This window comes from Bombina bombina, chromosome 3 (assembly GCF_027579735.1).
Source record: "Bombina bombina isolate aBomBom1 chromosome 3, aBomBom1.pri, whole genome shotgun sequence".
NCBI classification, from domain to species: domain Eukaryota; kingdom Metazoa; phylum Chordata; class Amphibia; order Anura; family Bombinatoridae; genus Bombina; species Bombina bombina.
The window spans coordinates 342,788,377-342,811,429 of record NC_069501.1 but is presented as its reverse complement, the minus strand read 5'-3'; the positions used below and the strand labels follow the sequence as shown (position 1 = coordinate 342,811,429).

The 23,053-nt window shown below is 39.9% G+C and overlaps 1 protein-coding gene across 3 annotated transcripts in view; it reads left to right on the top strand.

The window, feature by feature from the left end:
* PNPLA4 (patatin like phospholipase domain containing 4) overlaps positions 1-22,765 on the top strand; it is a 175,429-nt gene extending 152,664 nt beyond the window's left edge. For all 3 annotated transcript variants that reach the window (XM_053706452.1, XM_053706449.1, XM_053706450.1), the window contains exon 8: positions 22,092-22,765. In XM_053706452.1, the coding sequence (XP_053562427.1) occupies positions 22,092-22,223 (132 nt within the window). In that variant the 3' untranslated portion in view covers positions 22,224-22,765. The remainder of the gene's footprint in view (positions 1-22,091) is intronic.
* The last annotated feature ends 288 nt before the right edge of the window (positions 22,766-23,053 follow it).

Sequence of the window (23,053 nt, the reverse complement as noted above, 5' to 3'; positions counted from 1 at the left end):
AGGGTTATCAACAAGTTCTTTAAAGGGACAAATTTCTGCTTTGTCAATTTTGCTTCACAAACGTTTGGCAAATGTGCCGGATGTTCAGTCATTTTGTCAGGCTTTAATTAGAATTAAGCCTGTATTGAGACCTATTACTCCTCCCTGGAGTTTGAATTTAGTTCTTAGAGTTCTTCAGGGGGTTCGTTTGAACCCATGCATTCCATAGATATTAAATTGTTATCTTGGAAAGTTCTGTTTTTAGTTGCTATCTCTTCTGCTCAAAGAGTTTCTGAGCTTTCAGCTTTACAATGTGATTCGCCTTATCTTATATTTCATTCTGATAAGGTGGTTTTACGTACCAAGCCTGGTTTTCTTCCTAAGGTTGTTTCAATTAAGAACATTAATCAAGTAATTGTTGTTCCTTCATTGTGTCCTAATCCTTCTTCCAAGAAGGAGTGTCTGTTACACAATCTGGACGTGGTCCGTGCCTTGAAGTTTTACTTACAGGCAACCAAGGATTTCCGTCAATCATCTTCATTATTCATTGTTTATTCTGGAAAGCATAGAGGTCAGAAAGCTACGGCTACCTCTCTTTCTTTTTGGCTGAGAAGTATCATCCGCCTGGCATATGAGACTGCTGGACAGCAGCCTTTTGAAAGAATTGCGGCTCATTCTTTTAGGGCTGTGGCTTCCACATTGGCTTTTAAAAATGATGCTTCTGTTGAACAGATTTGTAAGGCTGTGACTTGGTCGTCCCTTCATACTTTTTCCAAATTTTCCAAATTTGATACTTTTGCTTCTTCTGAGTCTATTTTTGGGAGAAAGGTTCTTCAAGCAGTGGTGCCTTCCGTTTAGGTTCCTGTCTTGTCCCTCCCTTTCATCCGTGTCCTTTTGCTTTGGTATTGGTATCCCACAAGTAAGGTTGAAATCCGTGGACTCATCATATCTGTGTAAAAGAAAAGTAAATTTATGCTTACCTGATAAATTAATTTCTTTTACGATATGACGAGTCCACGGCCCACCCTGTTCTTTTCAGTGACCTCTGCACCTTTTAGCCTTTCCTTTTCTCTACCTATACCTTCGGCCGAATGACAGAGTGGAGGGGAGGGGGCTATATATACAGCTCTGCTGTGGTGCTCTTTGCCACTTCCTGTTGGCAGGAGGTTAATATCCCACAAGGAGGAAATCCGTAGACTCGTCATATCGTAAAAGAAATTAATTTATCAGGTAAGCATAAATTTACTTTTTGTGCACTCAAATCCACATTACAATTAACACAGTATTTTAATTATTGCAAAATTGTTTATTCCCCCTAATATTTTCTATGGGCGGTGTAAAGCATTAATTTGTGCTCAAACATTTTACGCAACCTGAAAGCCCGCATAAAGAGTTTGGGCTGAGAAAAAAGTAAACATACACACAAAAAAAGTTTTTCCACCTACAATATCCCCCCCTGCACTATTAACCCCTAAACTGCCACTACACCCATCTTAATAAACTCCCTAAGCTACTTAACCCCTTAACCGCCACTACCCAATCACAATAAACTCTCTACTCTACTTAATTCCTAAACTGCTACTACCCCCACTGCAATAACCCCTAACTCTGTCAACCGCTTATCCGCCATTACCCCATCGCAAACTACCCCTTAAGTTATTAACCCCTTAAATACCACAACCTCATCGCTAACTACACCTACACTGCTTAACCCCCTAAAGGCTTACCAACCAAGACCCCTAACTGTAGAACCACTAAACACAACTCATTAAAAATAGATAAATATAAAAAATAAAAAACTACCAGTAAAAATCCTATCCTAAAACTAAAGTGCCCTTAAAAAAGTGCACCTCTGTATAAAGAGGAGTCTTGCATTGAATCCTCAGTGTGCTGCAGTGACAGCAGGAAGAAGCATTGGATGGAAAAAGAAGAAGACTATCGGATAGAAGAAGAAAAAAAGAGGGGAGCCCTAGAAGACTGATGCCTTGGATGAAGACCGAAGAAGAGCACCACCATGGACCTGCTGCTGCCTCCCCAAGGAGCTGGATTCAAGTAGGCGAGTTCAAACTTTTTGTGTTTAGCTGTAGGTTGTTTTTTTTTTGGGGGGGGGGGGGGGGTAGTTTAAATATAGAAAAAAAACAAGTGGGCACGGAGAGAAATGTCCAAGTATTTATTAAACCGGCAAAGTAATCAGCTGGGCTGAACATAAAAGCAAACATCCATAGGGCAAGAGATATTTAAAGATAAATTGTTGCCCTCTGAGCCCAATGTCTCTCAGGATGATGCTGCTCAGGTAATGCCACAGCTTTCTCCTCAAACGTCCCAAGCCTCTATGGTGTCACATACAGTGCCCTGCAGTTCCTCTCAGCCTCCTGGAGGAGTTTATTTGCCTGCAGATTTTGCTGCACAGGTATCTTCTGAAGTATTTGCAGCATTATCTGCTTTTCCTATGCTGGGAAAACGCAAGAGGAAAACTAGACATTCAGATAGTAAGGTTTCTGTTCCACCTAGTGCTATGCAGGTTACCCTCCCTCATAAGTCTGATGAGGACGATACGGTGGTAGCCTCTGAGAGTGAAATCTCAGATTTGGACAGTATTATTCCTTCATCTGATACTGAAGAAGTAAGTTTGAACACCTTTGTGTACTGTTAAAGGAGGTATTGGCTACTTTGGACGACTCTGATACTTCTGTCGTTGTCAACCCTAAGAAGTCTAGTAAACTTAATAAATACTATGATGATGTTCCTTCCTTTGTGGAAGTTTTTCCTGTCCCAGACCATGTGACGGAGATTATTTCACAGGAAGGGGAGAAGCCAGGGATTCTTTTCTCCCTGTCTCCTGTATTTTAAAAGATGTTTCCTATTGCTGACTCCATTAAAGATTCTTGGCACACAGTGCCTAAAGTAGAAGGAGCTATTTCTACTCTGGCTAAGAAAACTACGATCCCTATAGAGCAGCGATCACCAACCAGTGGCCCATGAGAAGATGTTGGTGGTCTTTGACACCATCAAGCAGTAATTAATCTCCTCTGATGGTGTCACCCTCATCACACCGCAACTGCCTACAGTGCCTGGCTGGACATCAGTGAAAACCAACAGAGGAGAAGTTAAATTACAATCTCCCTACGCAACTTGCGTAGCTAGATTGTATTTTTAACTCATCCCGCCTGGCGCGCTGCTCAGAGGAAGATGCTTCCATCTAAAGCCAGCAGAAGTTGGTATAGTCTTGGTTTGAAATAGTGGAATTAAAGTATATATAAAAAAGAAAATCTTAAAAAAATGTTTTCTCATATTTCATTTATTTCCTTCCCATTACCTGTCTCTTTGTAGTAGTTTTCCTAATTCCTTCAGATGGACTTAAATCACTGTTTGTCTTCCTCCCTTCCATCTTTTTTTTAATTAAATATTAATTATTTTTCATTCTAATATTTTTCCTGTGCAGAAAGCTATTCCACCTGAATTCCAGTTATTGCCATCCAGCAGATCAGCCATATCCTACCAGTATTATAGTAATTGCCAGTAACATCAGTCGTAGTTAACTCACATCCATATTGAGAGCTTTCTGATATAAACTTAATTTATGACTCCAATGTCTGTCCATTATCATAAGTAGTTTTTAATAATTCCTAACTGGGGAGGTGACTTGGAAGTCTTGTGTTCCTTTTAAACATAATCTCCTAGATTACGAGTTTTGTGGTAACAGGGGTGCGTTGCTAACGAGCTTTTTTTTTTAACGCTCCCTTAAGACAATGCTGGTATTACAGTTTTTTTTTAAACCCGGCGTTAGCCGCAAAATGGTGAGCGTAGAGCAAAATTTAGCGCCACATCTCACCTCAATACCAGCGCTGCTTACGGTAGCGGTAAGTTGGCTAAACGTGCTCGTGCACAATTTCCCCATAGGAATCAATGGAGGAGAGCCGGCTGAAAAAAAACCTAACACCTGCAAAAAAGCAGCGTTCAGCTCCTAATGCAGCCCCATTGATTCCTATGGGGAAAGGAATTTTATGTCTACACCTAACACCCTAACATGAACCCCGAGTCTAAACACCCCTAAAATTACACTTATTAACCCCTAATCTGCTGCCCCCGACATCGCTGACACCTGCATTATATTATTAACCCCTAATCTGCTGCTCCAGACACCGCCGCCACCTACATTATCCCTATGAACCCCTAATATGCTGCCCCTAACATCGCCGAACCCTACATTATATTTATTTACCCCTAATCTGCCCCCCCCAACGTCGCCGCAACCTAACTACACTTATTAACCCCTAATCTGTCGCCGCCACTATAATAAAGTTATTAACCCCTAAACCTAAGTCTAACCCTAACACCCCCCTAATTTAAATATAATTTAAATAAATCTAAATAAAATAACTACAATTAAATAAATTATTCCTATTTAAAACTAAATACTTACCTATAAAATAAACCCTAAGCTAGCTGCAATATAACTTATAATTACATTGTAGCTAGCTTAGGATTTATATTTCTTTTACAGGCAACTTTGTATTTATTTTACCTAGGTAGAATAGTTATTAAATAGTTATTAACTATTTAATAGCTACCTAGTTAAAATAAGTACAAATTTACCTGTAAAATAAATCCTAACCTAAATTACAATTACACCTAACACTACACTATCATTAAATTAATTTACTAAATTACCTACAATTAAATACAATTATATTAAATAAACTAGAGTACAAAAACCCCCCACTAAATTACAGAAAATAAAAAATCATTACAATTTTTTTAAACTAATTACAGCTAATCTAATCCCCCTAATAAAATAAAAAAAGCCCCCCAAAATAATAACATTCCCTACCCTATACTAAATTTCAAATAGCCCTTAAAAGGGACTTTTGTGGGGCATTGCCCCAAAGTAATCAGCTCTTTTACCTGTAAAAAAAAAATACAATACCCCCCAAACATTACAACCCACCACCCACACACCCAACCCTACTCTAAAACCCACCCAATCCCCCCCTTAAAAAAACCTAAATATACCCCCTTGAAGATAACCCTACCTTGAGACTTCTTCACCCAGCCGGGCACAAGTGGACCTCCAGAGGGGCAGAAGTTTTTATCCGATCCGGGCAGAAGAGGTCCTCCAAGCGGCAGAAGTCTTCATCCAGACGGCATCTTCTATCCTTATCCATCCGGAGCGGATCCATCTTCAATCCAGCTGACGCGGAGCATCCTCTTCAAACGAAGTCCAAGCGAAGAATGAAGGTTCCTTTAAATGACATCATCCAAGATGGCGTCCCTTGAATTCCGATTGGCTGATAGGATTCTATCAGCCAATCAGAATTAAGGTAGGAAAGATCATATTGGCTGATCCAATCAGCCAATAGGATTGAAGTTCAATCCTATTGGCTGATCCAATTAGTCAATAGGATTGAGCTCGTATTCTATTGGCTGTTCCAATCAGCCAATAGAATGCAAGCTCAATCCTATTGGCTGATTGGAACAGCCAATAGGATTTTTCCTACCTTAATTCCTATTGGCTGATAGAATCATATCAGGCTATCGGAATTCAAGGGACGCCATCTTGGATGACGTCATTTAAAGGAACCTTCATTCTTCTTTAGGACGTCGATGGAAGAGGATGGCTCCGCGTCGGCTGGATTGAAGATGGATCCACTCTGGATGGATGAAGATTGAAGATGCCGTCTGGATGAAGACTTCTGCCGCTTGGAGGACCTCTTCTGCCTGGATCGGATGAAGACTTCTGCCCCTCTGGAGGGAGGTCCACTAGTGCCCGGCTGGGTGAACACGGCTCAAGGTAGGGAGATCTTCAGGGGGGTAGTGTTAGGTTTTTTTAAGGGGGGATTGGGTGGGTTTTAGAGTAGGGTTGGATATGTGGGTGGTGGGTTTTAATGTTGGGGGGGTATTGTATTTTTTTACTGGTAAAAGAGCTGATTACTTTGGGGCAATGCCCCGCAAAAGGCCCTTTTAAGGGCTATTTGTAATTTAGTATAGGGTAGGAAATTTTATTATTTTGGGGGGATTTTTTATTTTATTAGGGGGATTACATTAGGTGTAATTAGTTTAAAATTCTTGTAATTTTTTTTCTGTAATTTAGTTTAGGTAATTAGTTTAATTATAGTGTAGTGTTAGGTGTAATTGTAACTTAGGTTAGGATTTATTTTACAGGTATATTTGTCTTTATTTTAACTAGGAAGTTATTAAATAGTTAATAACTAGTTAAAATAAATACAAAGTTGCCTGTAAAATAAATATAAATCCTAAGCTAGCTACAATGTAACTATTAGTTATAAAGTAGCTAACTTACGCCTAGATTTAGAGTTTTGCGGCCAAAGTGGTGCGTTAGCTACGCGTGTTTTTTTCTGGCCGCACCTTTTAAATACCGCTGGTATTTAGAGTTCACAGAATGGCTGCGTTAGGCTCCAAAAAAGGAACGTAAAGCATATTTACCGCAACTTCAACTCTCGATACCAGCGGTGCTTACGGACGCGGCCAGCTTAAAAAACGTGCTCGTGCACGATTCCCCCATAGAAAACAATGGGGCTGTTTGAGCTGAAAAAAAACCTAACACCTGCAAAAAAGCAGCGTTCAGCTCCTAACGCAGCCCCATTGTTTACTATGCGGAAACACCTCCTAAGTCTGCACCTAACACCCTAACATGAACCCCGAGTCTAAACACCCCTAACCTTACACTTATTAACCCCTAATCTGCCGCCCCCACTATCGCTGACCCCTGCATATTATTATTAACCCCTAATCTGCCGCTCCGTACACCGCTGCCACCTACATTATTACTATGTACCCCTAATCTGCTGCACCTAACACCGCCGACCCCTATATTATATTTATTAACCCCTAATCTGCCCCCCTCAATGTCGCCTCCACCTGCCTACACTTATTAACCCCTAATCTGCCGAGCGGACCGCACCGCTACTATAATAGTTATTAACCCCTAATCCGCCTCACTCCCGCCTCAATAACCCTATAATAAATAGTATTAACCCCTAATCTGCCCTCCCTAACATCACCGACACCTAACTTCAATTATTAACCCCTAATCTGCCGACCGAATCTCGCCGCTACTGTAATAAATGGATTAACCCCTAAAGCTAAGTCTAACCCTAACACTAACACCCCCCTAAGTTAAATATAATTTAAATCTAACGAAATAAATTAACTCTTATTAAATAAATTATTCCTATTTAAAGCTAAATACTTACCTGTAAAATAAACCCTAATATAGCTACAATATAAATTATAATTATATTATAGCTATTTTAGGATTAATATTTATTTTACAGGTAACTTTGTATTTATTTTAACCAGGTACAATAGCTATTAAATAGTTAAGAACTATTTAATAGCTAAAATAGTTAAAATAATTACAAAATTACCTGGAAAATAAATCCTAACCTAAGTTACAATTAAACCTAACACTACACTATCAATAAATTAATTAAATTAAATACCTACAATTATCTACAATTAAACCTAACACTACACTATCAATAAATTAATTAAATACAATATCTACAAATAAATACAATGAAATAAACTAACTAAAGTACAAAAAATAAAAAAGAACTAAGTTACAAAAAGCACAAAAAATATTTACAAACATTAGAAAAATATTACAACAATTTTAAACTAATTACACCTACTCTAAGCCCCCTAATAAAATAACAAAGCCCCCCAAAATAAAAAAATGCCCTACCCTATTCTAAATTAAAAAAGTTCAAAGCTCTTTTACCTTACCAGCCCTGAACAGGGCCCTTTGCGGGCATGCCCCAAAGAATTCAGCTCTTTTGCCTGTAAAAAAAACACATACAATACCCCCCCAACATTACAACCCACCACCCACATACCCCTAATCTAACCCAAACCCCCCTTAAATAAACCTAACACTAAGCCCCTGAAGATCTTCCTTCCTTATCTTCACCATGCCAGGTTCACTGATCCGTCCTCGGAAGTCTTGATCCAAGCCTCGGAAGTGTTGATCCAAGCCCAAGCGGGGGGCTGAAGAGTGACGTCCATCCTTGGGCTGAAGTCTGGATCCAAGCGGCGGCTGAAGAAATCCATCATCGGGCTGAAGTCGGAAGTCCATCATCGGGATGAAGTCTTCTATCAAGCAGCATCTTCAATCTTCTTTCTTCCGGAGCAGAGCCATCTTCTTCCCAGCCGACGCAGATCCATCCTCTTCTAACGATGCCTACTAGCCGAATGAGGGTTCCTTTAAATGACGTCATCCAAGATGGCGTCCGTCGAATTCCGATTGGCTGATAGGATTCTATCAGCCAATCGGAATTAAGGTAGGAAAATTCTGATTGGCTGATGGAATCAGCCAATCAGATTCAAGTTCAATCCGATTGGCTGATCCGATCAGCCAATCAGATTGAGCTCGCATTCTATTGGCTGTTCCGATCAGCCAATAGAATGCAAGCTCAATCTGATTGGCTGATTCCATCAGCCAATCAGAATTTTCCTACCTTAATTCCGATTGGCTGATAGAATCCTATCAGCCAATCGGAATTCGATGGACGCCATCTTGGATGACGTCATTTAAAGGAACCGTCATTCGGCTAGTAGGCGTCGTTAGAAGAGGATGGATCCACGTCGGCTGGGAAGAAGATGGCTCCGCTCTGCTCCGGAAGAAAGAAGATTGAAGATGCTGCTTGATAGAAGACTTCATCCCGATGATGGACTTCCGACTTCAGCCCGATGATGGATTTCTTCAGCCGCCGCTTGGATCCAGACTTCAGCCCGAGGATGGACGTCACTCTTCAGCCCCCTGCTTGGGTTTGGATCAACACTTCCGAGGCTTGGATCAAGACTTCCGAGGACGGATCTGTGAACCTGGCATGGTGAAGATAAGGTAGGAAGATCTTCAGGGGCTTAGTGTTAGGTTTATTTAAGGGGGGTTTGGGTTAGATTAGAGGTATGTGGGTGGTGGGTTGTAATGTTGGGGGGGGGGGTATTGTATGTGTTTTTTTTACAGGCAAAAGAGCTGAATTCATTGGGGCATGCCCCGCAAAGGGCCCTGTTCAGGGCTGGTAAGGTAAAAGAGCTTTGAACTTTTTTAATTTAGAATAGGGTAGGGCATTTTTTTTATTTTGGGGGGCTTTGTTATTTTATTAGGGGGCTTAGAGTAGGTGTAATTAGTTTAAAATTGTTGTAATATTTTTCTAATGTTTGTAAATATTTTTTTATTTTTTGTAACTTAGTTCTTTTTTATTTTTTGTACTTTAGTTAGTTTATTTCATTGTATTTATTTGTAGATATTGTATTTAATTAATGTATTGATAGTGTAGTGTTAGGTTTAATTGTAGATAACTGTAGGTATTTTATTTAATTAATTTATTGATAGTGTAGTGTTAGGTTTAATTGTAACTTAGGTTAGGATTTATTTTACAGGTAATTTTGTAATTATTTTAACTATTTTAGCTATTAAATAGTTCTTAACTATTTAATAGCTATTGTACCTGGTTAAAATAAATACAAAGTTACCTGTAAAATAAATATAAATCCTAAAATAGCTATAATATAATTATAATTTATATTGTAGCTATATTAGGGTTTATTTTACAGGTAAGTATTTAGCTTTAAATAGGAATAATTTATTTAATAAGAGTTAATTTAATTAGTTAGATTTAAATTATATTTAACTTAGGGGGGTGTTAGTGTTAGGGTTAGACTTAGCTTTAGGCGTTAATCCATTTATTATAGTAGCGGCGAGATTCGGTCGGCAGATTAGGGGTTAATAATTGAAGTTAGGTTTCGGCGATGTTAGGGAGGGCAGATTAGGGGTTAATACTATTTATTATAGGGTTATTGAGGCGGGAGTGAGGCGGATTAGGGGTTAATAACTTTATTATAGTAGCGGTGCGGTCTGCTCGGCAGATTAGGGGTTAATAAGTGTAGGTAGGTGGCGGCGACGTTGTGGGGGGCAGATTAGAGGTTAATAAATATAATATAGGGGTCGGCGGTGTTAGGGGCAGCAGATTAGGGGTACATAAGGATAACGTAGGTGGCGGCGCTTTGCAGTCGGCAGATTAGGGGTTAATTATTGTAGGTAGCTGGCGGCGACGTTGTGGGGGGCAGATTAGAGGTTAATAAATATAATATAGGGGTCGGCAGTGTTAGGGGCAGCAGATTAGGGGTACATAAGTATAACGTAGGTGGCGGTCGGCAGATTAGGGGTTAAAAAAAATGTAATTGAGTGGCGGCGATGTGGGGGGCCTCGGTTTAGGGGTACATAGGTAGTTTATGGGTGTTAGTGTACTGTAGAGCACAGTAGTTAAGAGCTTTATGAACCGGCATTAGCCCAAAAAGCTCTTAACTACTGACTTTTTTCTGCGGCTGGAGTTTGGTCATTAGATTTCTAACGCTCACTTCAGCCACGACTCTAAATACCGGCGTTAGAAAGATCCCATTGAAAAGATAGGATACGCAAATGGCGTAGGGGGATCTGTGGTATGGAAAAGTTGCGGCTGGAAAGTGAGCGTTAGACCTTTTCCTGACTGACTCCAAATACCAGCGGGCAGTAAAAACCAGCGTTAGGAGCCTCTAACGCTGGTTATAACGGCTACCACCCAACTCTAAATCTAGGCCTTAGGCTTTATTTTATAGGTAAGTATTTAGTTTTAAATAGTATTAATTTATTTAATTGTAGTCATTTTATTTAGATTATTTTAAATTATTTTTAAGTTAGAGGGGTGTTAGGGGTTAATAAATTTAAAATAGTGGCGGCGATGTTGGTGGTGGCAGATTAAGGGTTAATAAATGTAATATAGTTGCAGCGACGTTGGGGGGCAGATTAGGGGTTAATAACTATAATGTAGATGTCGGCGATGTTGGGGGCAGCAGATTAGGGGTTCATAGGGATAATGTAGGTGGTGGCGGTGTCCTGAGTGGCAGATTAGGGGTTAATAATATAATGTAGGTGTCCGCGATAGCGGGGGCGGCAGATTAGGGGTTAATAAGTGTAATATTAGGGGTGTTTAGACTCTGGGTTCGTTAGGGTATTAGGTGCAGACATAAAATTAATTTCCCCATAGGAAATAATGGGGCTGCGTTAGAAGCTGGATGCTGTTTTTTTTTGCAGGTGTTAGGTTTTTTTTCAGCCGGCTCAGCCCCATTGTTTCCTATGGGGAAATCGTGCACGAGCACGTTAAGCCAGCTCACCGCTGACTTAAGCAACGCTTGTATTGAGGTGAGATGTGGAGCTAAATTCTGCTCTACTCTCACCTTTTTGCGGCTAACGCCAAGTTTAAAAAAAACTGTAATACCAGCGTTGTCTTAAGGGAGCGGTGGGAAAAAAAGGCTTGTTAGCCCCGCAAGCCTTACCGACAAAAACTCGTAATCTAGCAGATAGAATGGGAAAGAATTGGATCTTCCTTTTCCCCCTCGTCTACTTTTAAAAGTTGTTCCCTGTCCCGGACTCTCAACTGGATTTGTGGGGCTCCATTCCTAAGGGGATGATGCTAGCTCTACGCTTGCTAAACGTACCACTATACCTCTTGAGAATAGTTCTTCCGTCAGAGAGCCGATGGATAAGAAAATGGAAACATTTCTAAAAAGATGTTTTGACATACAGGATTTTTGTTTCAACCGGAGCCTGCAGTTGCCACAGTTGCCGGAGCAGCTACCTACTGTTGAGACTCTTTGTCGGAACTCATTGAGGTGGAGTCTCCCCTCAAGGATATTGAAGCTCTGAGAATCGCTAATTCTTTTATCTGTGATGTGAACATGCAAATTATTTGCCTAAATGCAAAGACCTCTGGCTTTGCGGTCCTAGCCCGCCGGGCACTCTGGTTGAAGTCTTGGTCTGCGGATATGACTTCTAAGTTTAGGCTCCTTTCTCTTCCCTTCAAGGGAAAGATTTTATTTGGTCCAGGCCTGGACTCCATTATTTTTAAGGCTACCGGAGGCAAGGGTAAAATAAAATAAAAATAAAACTATTATATAGTACCACCTGGACCATCCAGTGAGGAGGAGGCAGCCGCTACAGCAATCGTTATCCTTTGAAGAACGTATAAAGGACTGTCTAATTTTTCACAATTGCAAGTGTATTTTCACTACAGTATCTAAGAATTTACTGTTTTCTGCCTTTATTGTGTATATACTCATCTATGATAGCTTAACATTGCCCCATCATATATACTTTTGTTCTAGATTATTGATTATACTGCATCTTGAGCGCCCCCTTCAGCGATTAGGTTTTTTCGGAGGCAAGGGTGCCTTCCTACCGCAAGATAAGAAGAACAAGTCTAAGGGACGACAATCTTCTAATTTTCAATCTGACAAATCCCAACGTCAACAATCCTCCTCCAAGTCCGAGCAACCCAAGAGTACTTGGAAGCCGGCTCAATCCTGAAATAAGTCCAAGCAGAATAAGAAGCCCTCCGAAAACAAATTGGCATGAATGGGCGGCCTCTGATCCGGGAACGGATCGTGTAGGTGGCAGACTGTCTCTTTTTTCAGACGCTTGGTTCAGGGACGTGCAGGATCCGTGGGTCCTGGAGGTCGTACTCAGAGATACAAGATAGGCTTCAAATATCATCCGCCCAGGGGCAGATTCCTACTCTCGAACCTATCTACCAGACCAGAAAATAGGGATGCCTTTCTAGGGTTCGTTTTGGACCTATCCTCCTTAGGAGTTGTTGTCCTTGTGCCTATCGAAGAAAGAGGTTTGGGGTTTTTTTCAAACCTTTTGGTGGTCCCAAAGAAGGAAGGAACTTTATGCCCAATTCTGGACCTAAAGTGCTTAAACAAATTTCTCAGTGTCCCTTCCTTCAAGATGGAGACAATAAGGTCCATCCTTCCTTTAGTCAGGAAGGCTGGTTTATGACCACTACAGATCTGAAGGACGCTTACCTTCATGTTCCAATTCACAGGGAACACTTTCAGTTCCTGAGGTTTGCATTCCTGGACCAGCACTTCCAGTTCATTGCCCTTCCGTTTGACCTAGCTACTGCTCCAAGAATCCTAATGAAGGTTCTGGGGGCTCTTCTAGCCTTTGCCAGAACTCAGGGTATTACAGTAGCCCCATACTTATACCATCTTTTCATCTTACAGAAGAATACTCAGAGTCCCTTCTCAGAGTTCTCTTATCCCAAGTACCAAGGTATAGGAAAGTCAAAATTATACTTGTATGATTCAAATAGAGCATGTGATTTTAAGAAACTTTTAAATGTACCTCTATTTTCAAATGTGCTTGGTTCTCTTGGTATTCCTTGCTGAAAAAGGATATGCACATATCCTACACTAGTGTGAGCTAGCCGCTGATTGGTGCCTGCACACATTTGAATCTTGTGATTGGCTAACTAGTTATGTTCAGCTGGCTGCCAGTAGTGCAAAGATGTCCCTTCAGCAAAGAATAACAAGATAATGAAGCAAATTTGATAATAGAAGTAAATTGTAAATTTGCTTAAAGGGACACTGAACTCAAATTTTGTCTTCCGTGATTCAGATAGAGCATGACATTTTAAGCAACTTTTTAAATTACTCCTATTATCAAAATGTCTTCATTCTCTTGGTATCTTTATTTGAAATGCAAGAATGTAAGTTTAGATGCCGGAACATTTTTGGTGAACAACCTTGGTTGTTCTTGCTGATTGGTGGATAAATTCATCCACCAATAAAAAAGTGCTGTCCAGAGGCTGAACCAAAAAAAAAGCTTAGATGCCTTCTTTTTCAAATAAAGATAGCAAGAGAACCAAGAAAAAATGGTAATAGGAGTAAATTAGAAAGTTGCTTAAAATTGCATGCTCTATCTAAATCACAAAAGAAAAAAATTGGGTTCAGTGTCCCTTTAAAACTGTATGTTCTTTCCGAATAATGAAAAAACATTTTGGGGTTTCCTGTCCCTTTAAGTAGACTGCCTGTGTCAAACCTGAAAAGGAACTAAAAGAGATGTGCGCAATTTCTTACCTAATCCTGAATTCACATTTGCCGGTCTAAAAAAACCCAATTTAAACCTCTGTCTGAGCTAGCTCTGATTAGAACCATTTTGAGATTCAGTATGTGAGCTCTTGGTTAATACATTTGACACTCACGGCTAGATTTAGAGTTTGGCGTTAGCCGTCAAAACCAGCGTTAGAGGCTCCTAGCGCTGGTTTTGGGCTACCGCTCGTATTTAGAGTCAGTCAGGAAAGGGTCTAACGCTCACTTTCCAGCCGCGACTTTTCCATACCGCAGATCCCCCTACGCCAATTGCATATCCTATCTTTTCAATGGGATCTTTCTAACGCCGGTATTTAGAGTCTTGGCTGAAGTGAGCGTTAGAAATCTAACGACAAAACTCCAGCTGCAGAAAAAAGCCAGGAGTTAAGAGCTTTCTGGGCTAATGCCGGTTCATAAAGCTCTTAACTACTGTGCTCTAAAGTACACTAACACCCATAAACTACCTATGTACCCCTAAACCGAGGTCCCCCCACATCGCCAACACTCTATTAAATTTTTTTAACCCCTAATCTGCCGACCGCACACCGCCACCACCTACGTTATCCCTATGTACCCCTAATCTGCTGCCCCTAACACCGCCGACCCCTATATTATATTTATTAACCCCTAATCTGCTGACCGGACCTCGCCGCTACTATAATAAATGTATTAACCCCTAATCCACCTCACTCCCGCCTCAAAAACCCTATAATAAATAGGATTAACCCCTAATCTGCCCTCCCTAACATAGCCGACACCTAACTTCAAGTATTAACCCCTAATCTGCTGACCGGACCTCACCGCTACTATAATAAATGTATTAACCCCTAATCCGCCTCACTAACCCTATAATAAATAGTATTAACCCCTAATCTGCCCTCCCTAACATCGCTGACACCTAACTTCAAGTATTAACCCCTAATCTGCCGACCGGACCTCACCGCTACTCTAAAAAATGTAGTAACCCCTAAAGCTAAGTCTAACCCTAACATCCCCCTAAGTTAAATATAATTTAAATCTAACGAAATAAATTAACTCTTATTAAATAAATTATTCCTATTTAAAGCTAAATACTTACCAGTAAAATAAACCCTAATATAGCTACAATATAAATTATAATTATATTGTAGCTATTTTAGGATTTATATTTATTTTACAGGCAACTTTGTATTTATTTTAACCAGGTACAATAGCTATTAAATAGTTATTAACTATTTAATAGCTACCTAGTTAAAATAATTACAAAATTACCTGTAAAATAAATCCTAACCTAAGTTACAATTAAACGTAACACTACACTATCAATAAATTAATTAAATAAAATACCTACAATTATCTACAATTAAACCTAACACTACACTATCAATAAATTAATTAAATACAATACCTACAAATAAATACAATTAAATAAACTAACTAAAGTACAAAAAAAAAAAGAACTAAGTTACAAAAAATAAAAATATATTTACAAACATTAGAAAAATATTACAACAATTTTAAACTAATTACACCTACTCTAAGCCCCCTAATAAAATAACAAAGCCCCCCAAAATAAAAAAAATGTCCTACCCTATTCTAAAATTAAAATAGAAAAGCTCTTTTACCTTACCAGCCCTTAAAAGGGCCTTTTGCGGGGCATGCCCCAAAGAATTCAGCTCTTTTGCCTTTAAAAAAAACATACAATAGGCATTGAACAGGAGCTCCCAACTTCAAACCTCGAAAATTGCAGTTTATCCCTGATAAAACCTAATTTCTTCAGCCTGGCCCTAAAGGGCATTAACTTAGGAGGAAGCCTGGGATATGGAGATAAAAAAATCAGTTGGCGTATCTATTCTACTGAGATGAGATTCTGCTACGGAGCTCTCTGCCACATTTTACGGCGCCATCTTGGGGGACGAAATACTACTATCCGCCATGGTGACCCAGACGTTATACTCCGGCATCAGAGATCTATTGGTGGAGCATGGGAGGAAGATAGCTGAGAGACTCGATGCCTTTAACGCTACAATCCAAGAGGCGCGAATACGCAGCAATACAGCAGCCGAAAGGCAAAGAGTAGCCCCAGAGTCGCAGTGTACCGCAGCGCTTACAGAGCCCGAGATACACTATCAGTCACTGATACCGGTAAGTGCGGGCCCCAAGCTGGGGCTCCGCTTTCTCTCTGCTACCGGTGGTGACCTGCGACTATGGGAGGTAACGCAGCTCGGATACTCATACAGGGGAGAGGGCTCTGTGGAGCATTGCAGTTTCCGTGCACTGTTGTGCGCGCCTCTCTCAGACATTAGCCCTGCGGGCTTATCGCACGGCTCAGATGGCTGTAGAGGTCTCTTGGCGCCATTTCTGACGAGGCCTGGTCCGGCAGAATCTTCCACGCATGGGGACTCTCAGTTTGTGGATATCCATGTATATGTACAAACATTTCTTCACCCAAGTTGTTTTAGAAAGTTAGCCCGGCAGGACTGGGAGTACAGTTTTTCTACATTTCTGATACACAGACAGGGAATTGGATGAGACTCTGGACTATATCTGGGATATTATGCTACTGTTAAGACTCTGGACTATATCTGGGATATTACGCTACTGTTAGCACTAGCTATAAAGAAAATTTTTTCTTTTTTATTTTCCTGCTCTGTACATTGTGATATGGTGTGAAGGCCTGACAGCCTAATGTATATATCTGCAAACTGTATCTGAGTTATTATTGATAGTTTATGCCTCATGATCATACCCCATAAACCTGTTTGAACTGGGAGTCTCTCAGTTTTATAGACAGGTTAATTCCTCCTAATGCTGACACATATGAGAATTGTGGCCCCATCCTATACTATATTTACAACCACATCAGATATTTGCTTAGGAGCGTTAGCCTTCTTAATAGTTAATGGTCTATTATTATATATTCTCTCTAATTGTGCTGAAATTTAAGTGGGCTTCGCTCACAGTGAGAGGTTTCAATACTCCATACACCACGGGCACTGTAAAATCTAGAGTGGGTTAGGTATGAGACACTTAAAAAAGGTCTGTGTAATTTTCTATTAAATAGACTTGACACCTCTCATGTACTATAATACTGTCTATTGTACTGCGTATCTCTGTTTTCCCTCACCCATTTGTAATCTGTGGACTGTCAAGTTTACACTCTATATATGATGACTCTTGGGTCTGAAGGTGTTTTTTGTATGCACTAAGGATGTAAACTGCACTGATCTATTTTGTACACAAAGCTGTAAAAGGGCATTAATCACCAGATGCAGTTTGAGCGCTGCATCTACCATGCACATAGAGAAAACGGTAGTGGGTTAAGTCTGTGAGTCCCCGCAGGGCTTATAAGATGTACTACAATATAGATTTGACCACTTGGGTCTAGCTCAAGTGAGCTAGTTTATATGTGCACCCTTACTCTTCTTCAAACTCGCAAATAGTTGGGCACAAAACGTTACTTTTTCTCACATCATTATTACAGTGTGTATATATGCTTACTGATTGGTGGGTGTATCTTCGCTATGCAGTGGTATTTTGAAAGCTCCACCACTTTTCTGTTAGGCCCAGACAAAATGTAAATGTATGACAGAGGGTGATGCTTATAATCTTCCAGTTTTAACTTAAGACAGGCCCCGCTGTGCGTAGCTAGGAGTCTAATCTAACTGGTATCCTTGTGTGCAGTTTTAGACTATATGAGGGCTGTAAAAGCCGATATGTGCGTGCTTCATGTGTTTAAGACAGTTCACTGCTAATTAATTATTGAGCATATTTGAATACTTTAACTAAGCTAGTTACCTACTCCTCCAAAACTTTGAGTGTATATATCTTGGTATGCAGATCCCTTACAATACCACTATATACTAAACCTTGACCTTATAGCTCTTAAGGGGTTACTCTATGTCTGTGCTATTAAGGAGTGGCTATTCAGCTAAAGTGATACAAAAATGTGTGTACAAGTTTTAGAATTGTTGTTTGGGACTATAACTAGGTACATGAATGCAGAATCACATTAGCCGTTCTTGATATCCGAATAGATACCTATTGTCCGCAGTACCCCTGGGGCATATGTTAGGGATCACTTGTTAATTATCTGATTTAAATCCGCTCCCCTTGGTCCCTCTTCTCCTCTTCCCTTCCCCCTTCCCCCCCCCTTTTCCTCTTCCCCCTCTCCTCTCCTCTTTCCCCTCTCCCCCCCCTCTCCTTCCCCCCCCTCTCCTTTTCCTCCCCTCTCCTTTCCAACCTCTCTCTTTTCCCCCCCTCCCTCTCCTCTCCTTTCCCCTCCTTCCCCTCTCCTTTCCCCTCCTCTCATTTCCCCTCTCTTCTTCCCTTCTTCTTCCCCCCATCCCCTCCCCTTACCCCTCTCTCTTCCCTCCCCCTCCTTCTCTCCCCCTCCCCCCCTACCCTACCCCCCCCCCTTTTTTCCCTTACTCTCCCCTTCTCCAAGTATGTGGTTAGGGATAATCATCTTATCCTCCACATCCATATTTGGCAGAGTGGTGTTGTCTCTGCGCTGCCCGTGGAGCCTTGTTTGAGTGTGTCCCGGTTAGTTTATAAAAATGGCTCCTCCGGGAATTTCCTATGTTTACTATTATGTGTTCATTACTTCTAGATACTTTTTTTACTTTCGTCTTAGTATAAGAGTTTTCTCACTTATGTACCTAATGTATGGTAATCTATACACCCCGTATTACTATAATAGTCATTATCTAACACTTGATCTTCATTTTGTTTGTTATATGCTGAGAATCTTTCTTCCTGTGAGTTATGTCTTCAGACAGGTATTGACTTTCTGATCCCACAAGTGGATCTATTTCATTTTGTTGACACATGTTTTCCCTGCTACTAAACTGTAAAATGGGGCTTCATTAGGGTCAATACCGTGCTCCTCCTAATGTCACTGTATTATTGTTTGAATGAAGGACTATTGTCATGTACTTTTGTTTGAGATATTGCCCTATCTACAATGTTTGTACTTGGATGTTCTATTGCCTCAATAAAAACAATTTAAAAAACAAAAAAAACAAAACAACATACAAACCCCCCCCCCAACATTACAACCCACCACCCACATACCCCTAATCTAACCCAAACCCCCCTTAAATAAACCTAACACTAAGCCCCTGAAGATCTCCCTACCCTGTCTTCACCACACCGGGTTCACCGATCCGTTCTGGCTCCGACGTCTTCATCCAAGCCCAAGCGGGGGCTGAAGATGTCCATGATCCGGCTGAAGTCTTGATCCAAGTGGGAGCTGAAGAGGTCCATGATCCGGCTGAAGTCTTGATCCAAGCGGGAGCTGAAGAGGTCCATGATCCGGCTGAAGTCTTGATCCAAGCGGGAGCTGAAGAGGTCCATGATCCGGCTGAAGTCTTCTATCAAGCGGCATCTTCAATCTTCTTTCTTCCGGATCCATCTTCATCCCGCCGACGCGGAACATCCATCTTCACCGACGACTTCCCGACGAATGACGGTTCCTTTAAGGGACGTCATCTAAGATGGCTTCCCTCGAATTCCGATTGACTGATAGGATTGAAGATGCCGCTTGATAGAAGACTTCAGCCGGATCATGGACCTCTTCAGCTCCCGCTTGGATTAAGACTTCAGCCGGATCATGGACCTCTTCAGCTCCCGCTTGGATCAAGACTTATATTATAGTATTATAGTAGCGGTGAGGTCCGGTCGGCAGATTAGGGGTTAATAATTGTAGGTAGGTGGCGGCAGATTAGGGGGTAATAAATATAATATAGGGGTCGGCGGTGTTAGGGGCAGCAGATTAGGGGTTCATAGGGATAACGTAGGTTGCGGCGGTGTACGGAGCGGCAGATTAGGGGTTAAAAAAAATATGCAGGTGTCAGCGATAGCGGGGGGCGGCAGATTAGGCTTTAATAAGTGTAAGGTTAGGGGTGTTTAGACTCGGGGTACATGTTAGGGTGTTAGGTGCAGACATAGGAAGTGTTTCCCCATAGGAAACAATGGGGCTGCGTTAGGAGCTGAACGCTGCTTTTTTGCAGGTGTTAGGTTTTTTTCAGCTCAAAATGCCCCATTGTTTTCTAAGGGGGAATCGTGCACGAGCACGTTTTTGAAGCTGGCCGCGTCCGTAAGCACCATTGGTTTTGATTGTTGCAGTGGCGGTAAATATGCTTTACGCTCCCTTTTTGGAGCCTAACGCAGCCCTTCTGTGAACTCTAAATACCAGCAGTATTTAAAAGGTGCGGGGGGAAAAAAGCCAGCGTTAGCTACGCGGGTCGTTACCGACAAAACTCTAAATCTAGCCGTGTGTTACTTTATTTCATGTAGTAGGATACAATCCAACCTGGCTGCATGTGACTTTAATTGTTTACTTCTACTTTTAAAAGCTGTACAAAAACATATATATATTTCTTATTATATGTCTCATACAGTATTTTAAATTTAATATTAAAGTAATTAGCTCTGTATAATAAAATTCTTAATTTTTCATAAAATATTTTTTTATATGTTTTATAACTATTGTTTGCATTAAATTAGTTTAATTTTTCAAATTGTTTAATATAAGCTTTGGGTAGAAATCTGTTGCATATTCCCGAATGAATATTCATTAACAAACTAATATGTTAATAAATATATTTGTCCAAAATAAATGAATAAATAAATTTTGGATGAAACACATAATTAAAAATGAACTAAAGGAATATTTCAGATAAAACACATTTTGATATGTGTAAGAATATGTAAAGAGAGGAGCGGTGTACGGGGTGATAGTAATGACAAAATCGAAAAGAGAAAAAAAATATCAGTTCACCCTATCCAGCAGCTAGGTTATGCTATGCAAACATTATCCAGATAATTGTATATTAATATAGAACACAGTATTTTCATCTAAAAAAAAAGCTATGGATACCCCTTATTTAGGAAAAAAAAAAGGCATTCATGCAAAGAAAAAAAAAAAAGATCCACACTAAGTACCATTCCAGGAACAATAAAGTGAATAAGTTCCAAATTACCACATATAAATATTAACAGCAAGCACATTAATCCATTAATTAAAGCAAGTACTAATACACAATCAGAGTCACTCTTCTTATGGCAACCTCCTAACACTGCACTTTAGCGAACACCACCACAAAGTAATGATAGTCTGTTGGAAGCATCTGCATCAATTTAACTCGGTTTACTCTTGATCCAAACCATCTGAGTCTGTGACTCCTTCTATACCTCATAACAGGTGCTACATATCATAGAAGTAGCAGGGGTGCCTGGGAAATCCACAATTGTCCAGTGTCTGGGTTGCCTCAAAGCCGGAAGAAACCTTTTCATGTTCACAAGGGTGAAACACGCATAGCTGAATGGCAGGGGTGGTCGGCTGAGCCGTGTTAGGGGATTGCCACAGGAAGAATTACTCCGATTGTATCAGTACTGGGTGGTTGTTTTGACCCTATGTGCAATAATGTTACTATAATTACTGGATTAATGGGCTTGCTGTGAATATTTATATATTTATATTTGGAACTAATACACTTTATTGTTCTTAGTGCGGATCCTTTTTTAATCTAGGACTTTATTTTTGTATGTATGTCTTTTTTTCCTGGATAAGGGATATCCGTATATCCATAGCTATTTTAGATGTGTGCTAAGATTTGTCTATTATTTTACTAATTAAAGAGACAGTCTACACCAGAATATTGTTTTCAAAGATAGATAATCCCTTTATTACCAATTCCCTAATTTTACATAACCAACACAGTTATATTAATACACCTTTTACCTTGCATTTTAGCCAATCAGTACTGGCTCCTAGGAACTCCATGTGCGTGAGCACAGTGTTATCTATATGAAACACATGAACTAACATCCTCTAGTGGTGAAAAAATTAGCATATGAACCTCCTAGATTTAGTTTTCAACTAAGAATACCAAGAGAACAAAGCAAAATTCTTGATAGAAGTAAATTGGAAAATTGGTTAAAATTACATGCCTTATCTGAATAATGAACGTTTGGTTTGGACTAGACTGTCCCTTTAATATTTCATAAACTCGATATGTGTTTTTTTTTTTTTTTTTTATAATTCTGTGTCCTATATTAATACACAAGTGTTTGGATAATTTTTGCATAACATAACCTAACTGCTGGACAATATATATAATAGTTAATTAATAGGAAGATCTTTTATTAAGCAAACTAAAATGTATTTGTTCTTATTTTTCATTATGTCACAGCTATCAACAGCCAATCTTGAAAGACTCAAACAAGCATTATTCCCCCCACCTCTGGAAAAAATGGAGTCTCTTTATCAGGAGGGTTTTAAAGATGGAACAAACTTTCTGCAAACAGAAAATTGGTTTGAATAGAGAAGCACTTAAATTAAGCATCGTCAGTTTTGCTTGTTGTGAGATAATCAAAAACATTATCTTCATGTTTATGTTGATTTACAGACCACAATTCAAGATAAATGCATTGAATATGAGCAATGTCCTAACCACAATTTCTTATCTTGTTGATATTTCAGAAATGATGGAAAAGTGGGATAGAAACTGCAATGAGTAATTGACTAAAAGGAAATTATAGAGTTCAGTTGCCAACAGATATAAATTCCCAAGTGCATAAATTTTACGTTGTGACTAAATATATTTCTAATTGTAAATAAAGTTAAAATGACGTATTTTGAGGGGGGGGGGGGGGATACTTTATATGAGAATCTAAACATGCATTTAGAGCATAACATATGGGCATGCCTTTTATGATGAATAATTTAGCTACTGACATTTGAAAAAAGTGCTAATTATATTTGAAAATGTTTGTTCTTCAATCTTCTCTTGGACAAAAAATGTTTAGTAATTACATGTATTATATTGAGTCTGTCCTATATATGAATTGTGACTTTTTTCGATAATTACAGTTGTTTTTTTTTGTGCACATTAATTCTCAGTTGGAACTGCCAGGCAAAAAGTGCTGATTACCAAAAGACTATTGGAAATATATTTTTTAACCACTTTGTGCGTGTGACGAGAACGAGTTGTCATGCAAAGTGCTGCCTGTAAGCGCATGACAACCTGTCCTTGTTATTAAGGGGAATTGCTTCCCCTGCACTGCAGGCTTAACCCCTTAATGACCACAATATACCCTGTATGTCACTGGTCATTAAGGGTTTTTTCAGGACATAATAGCACAAGTCAAGCAA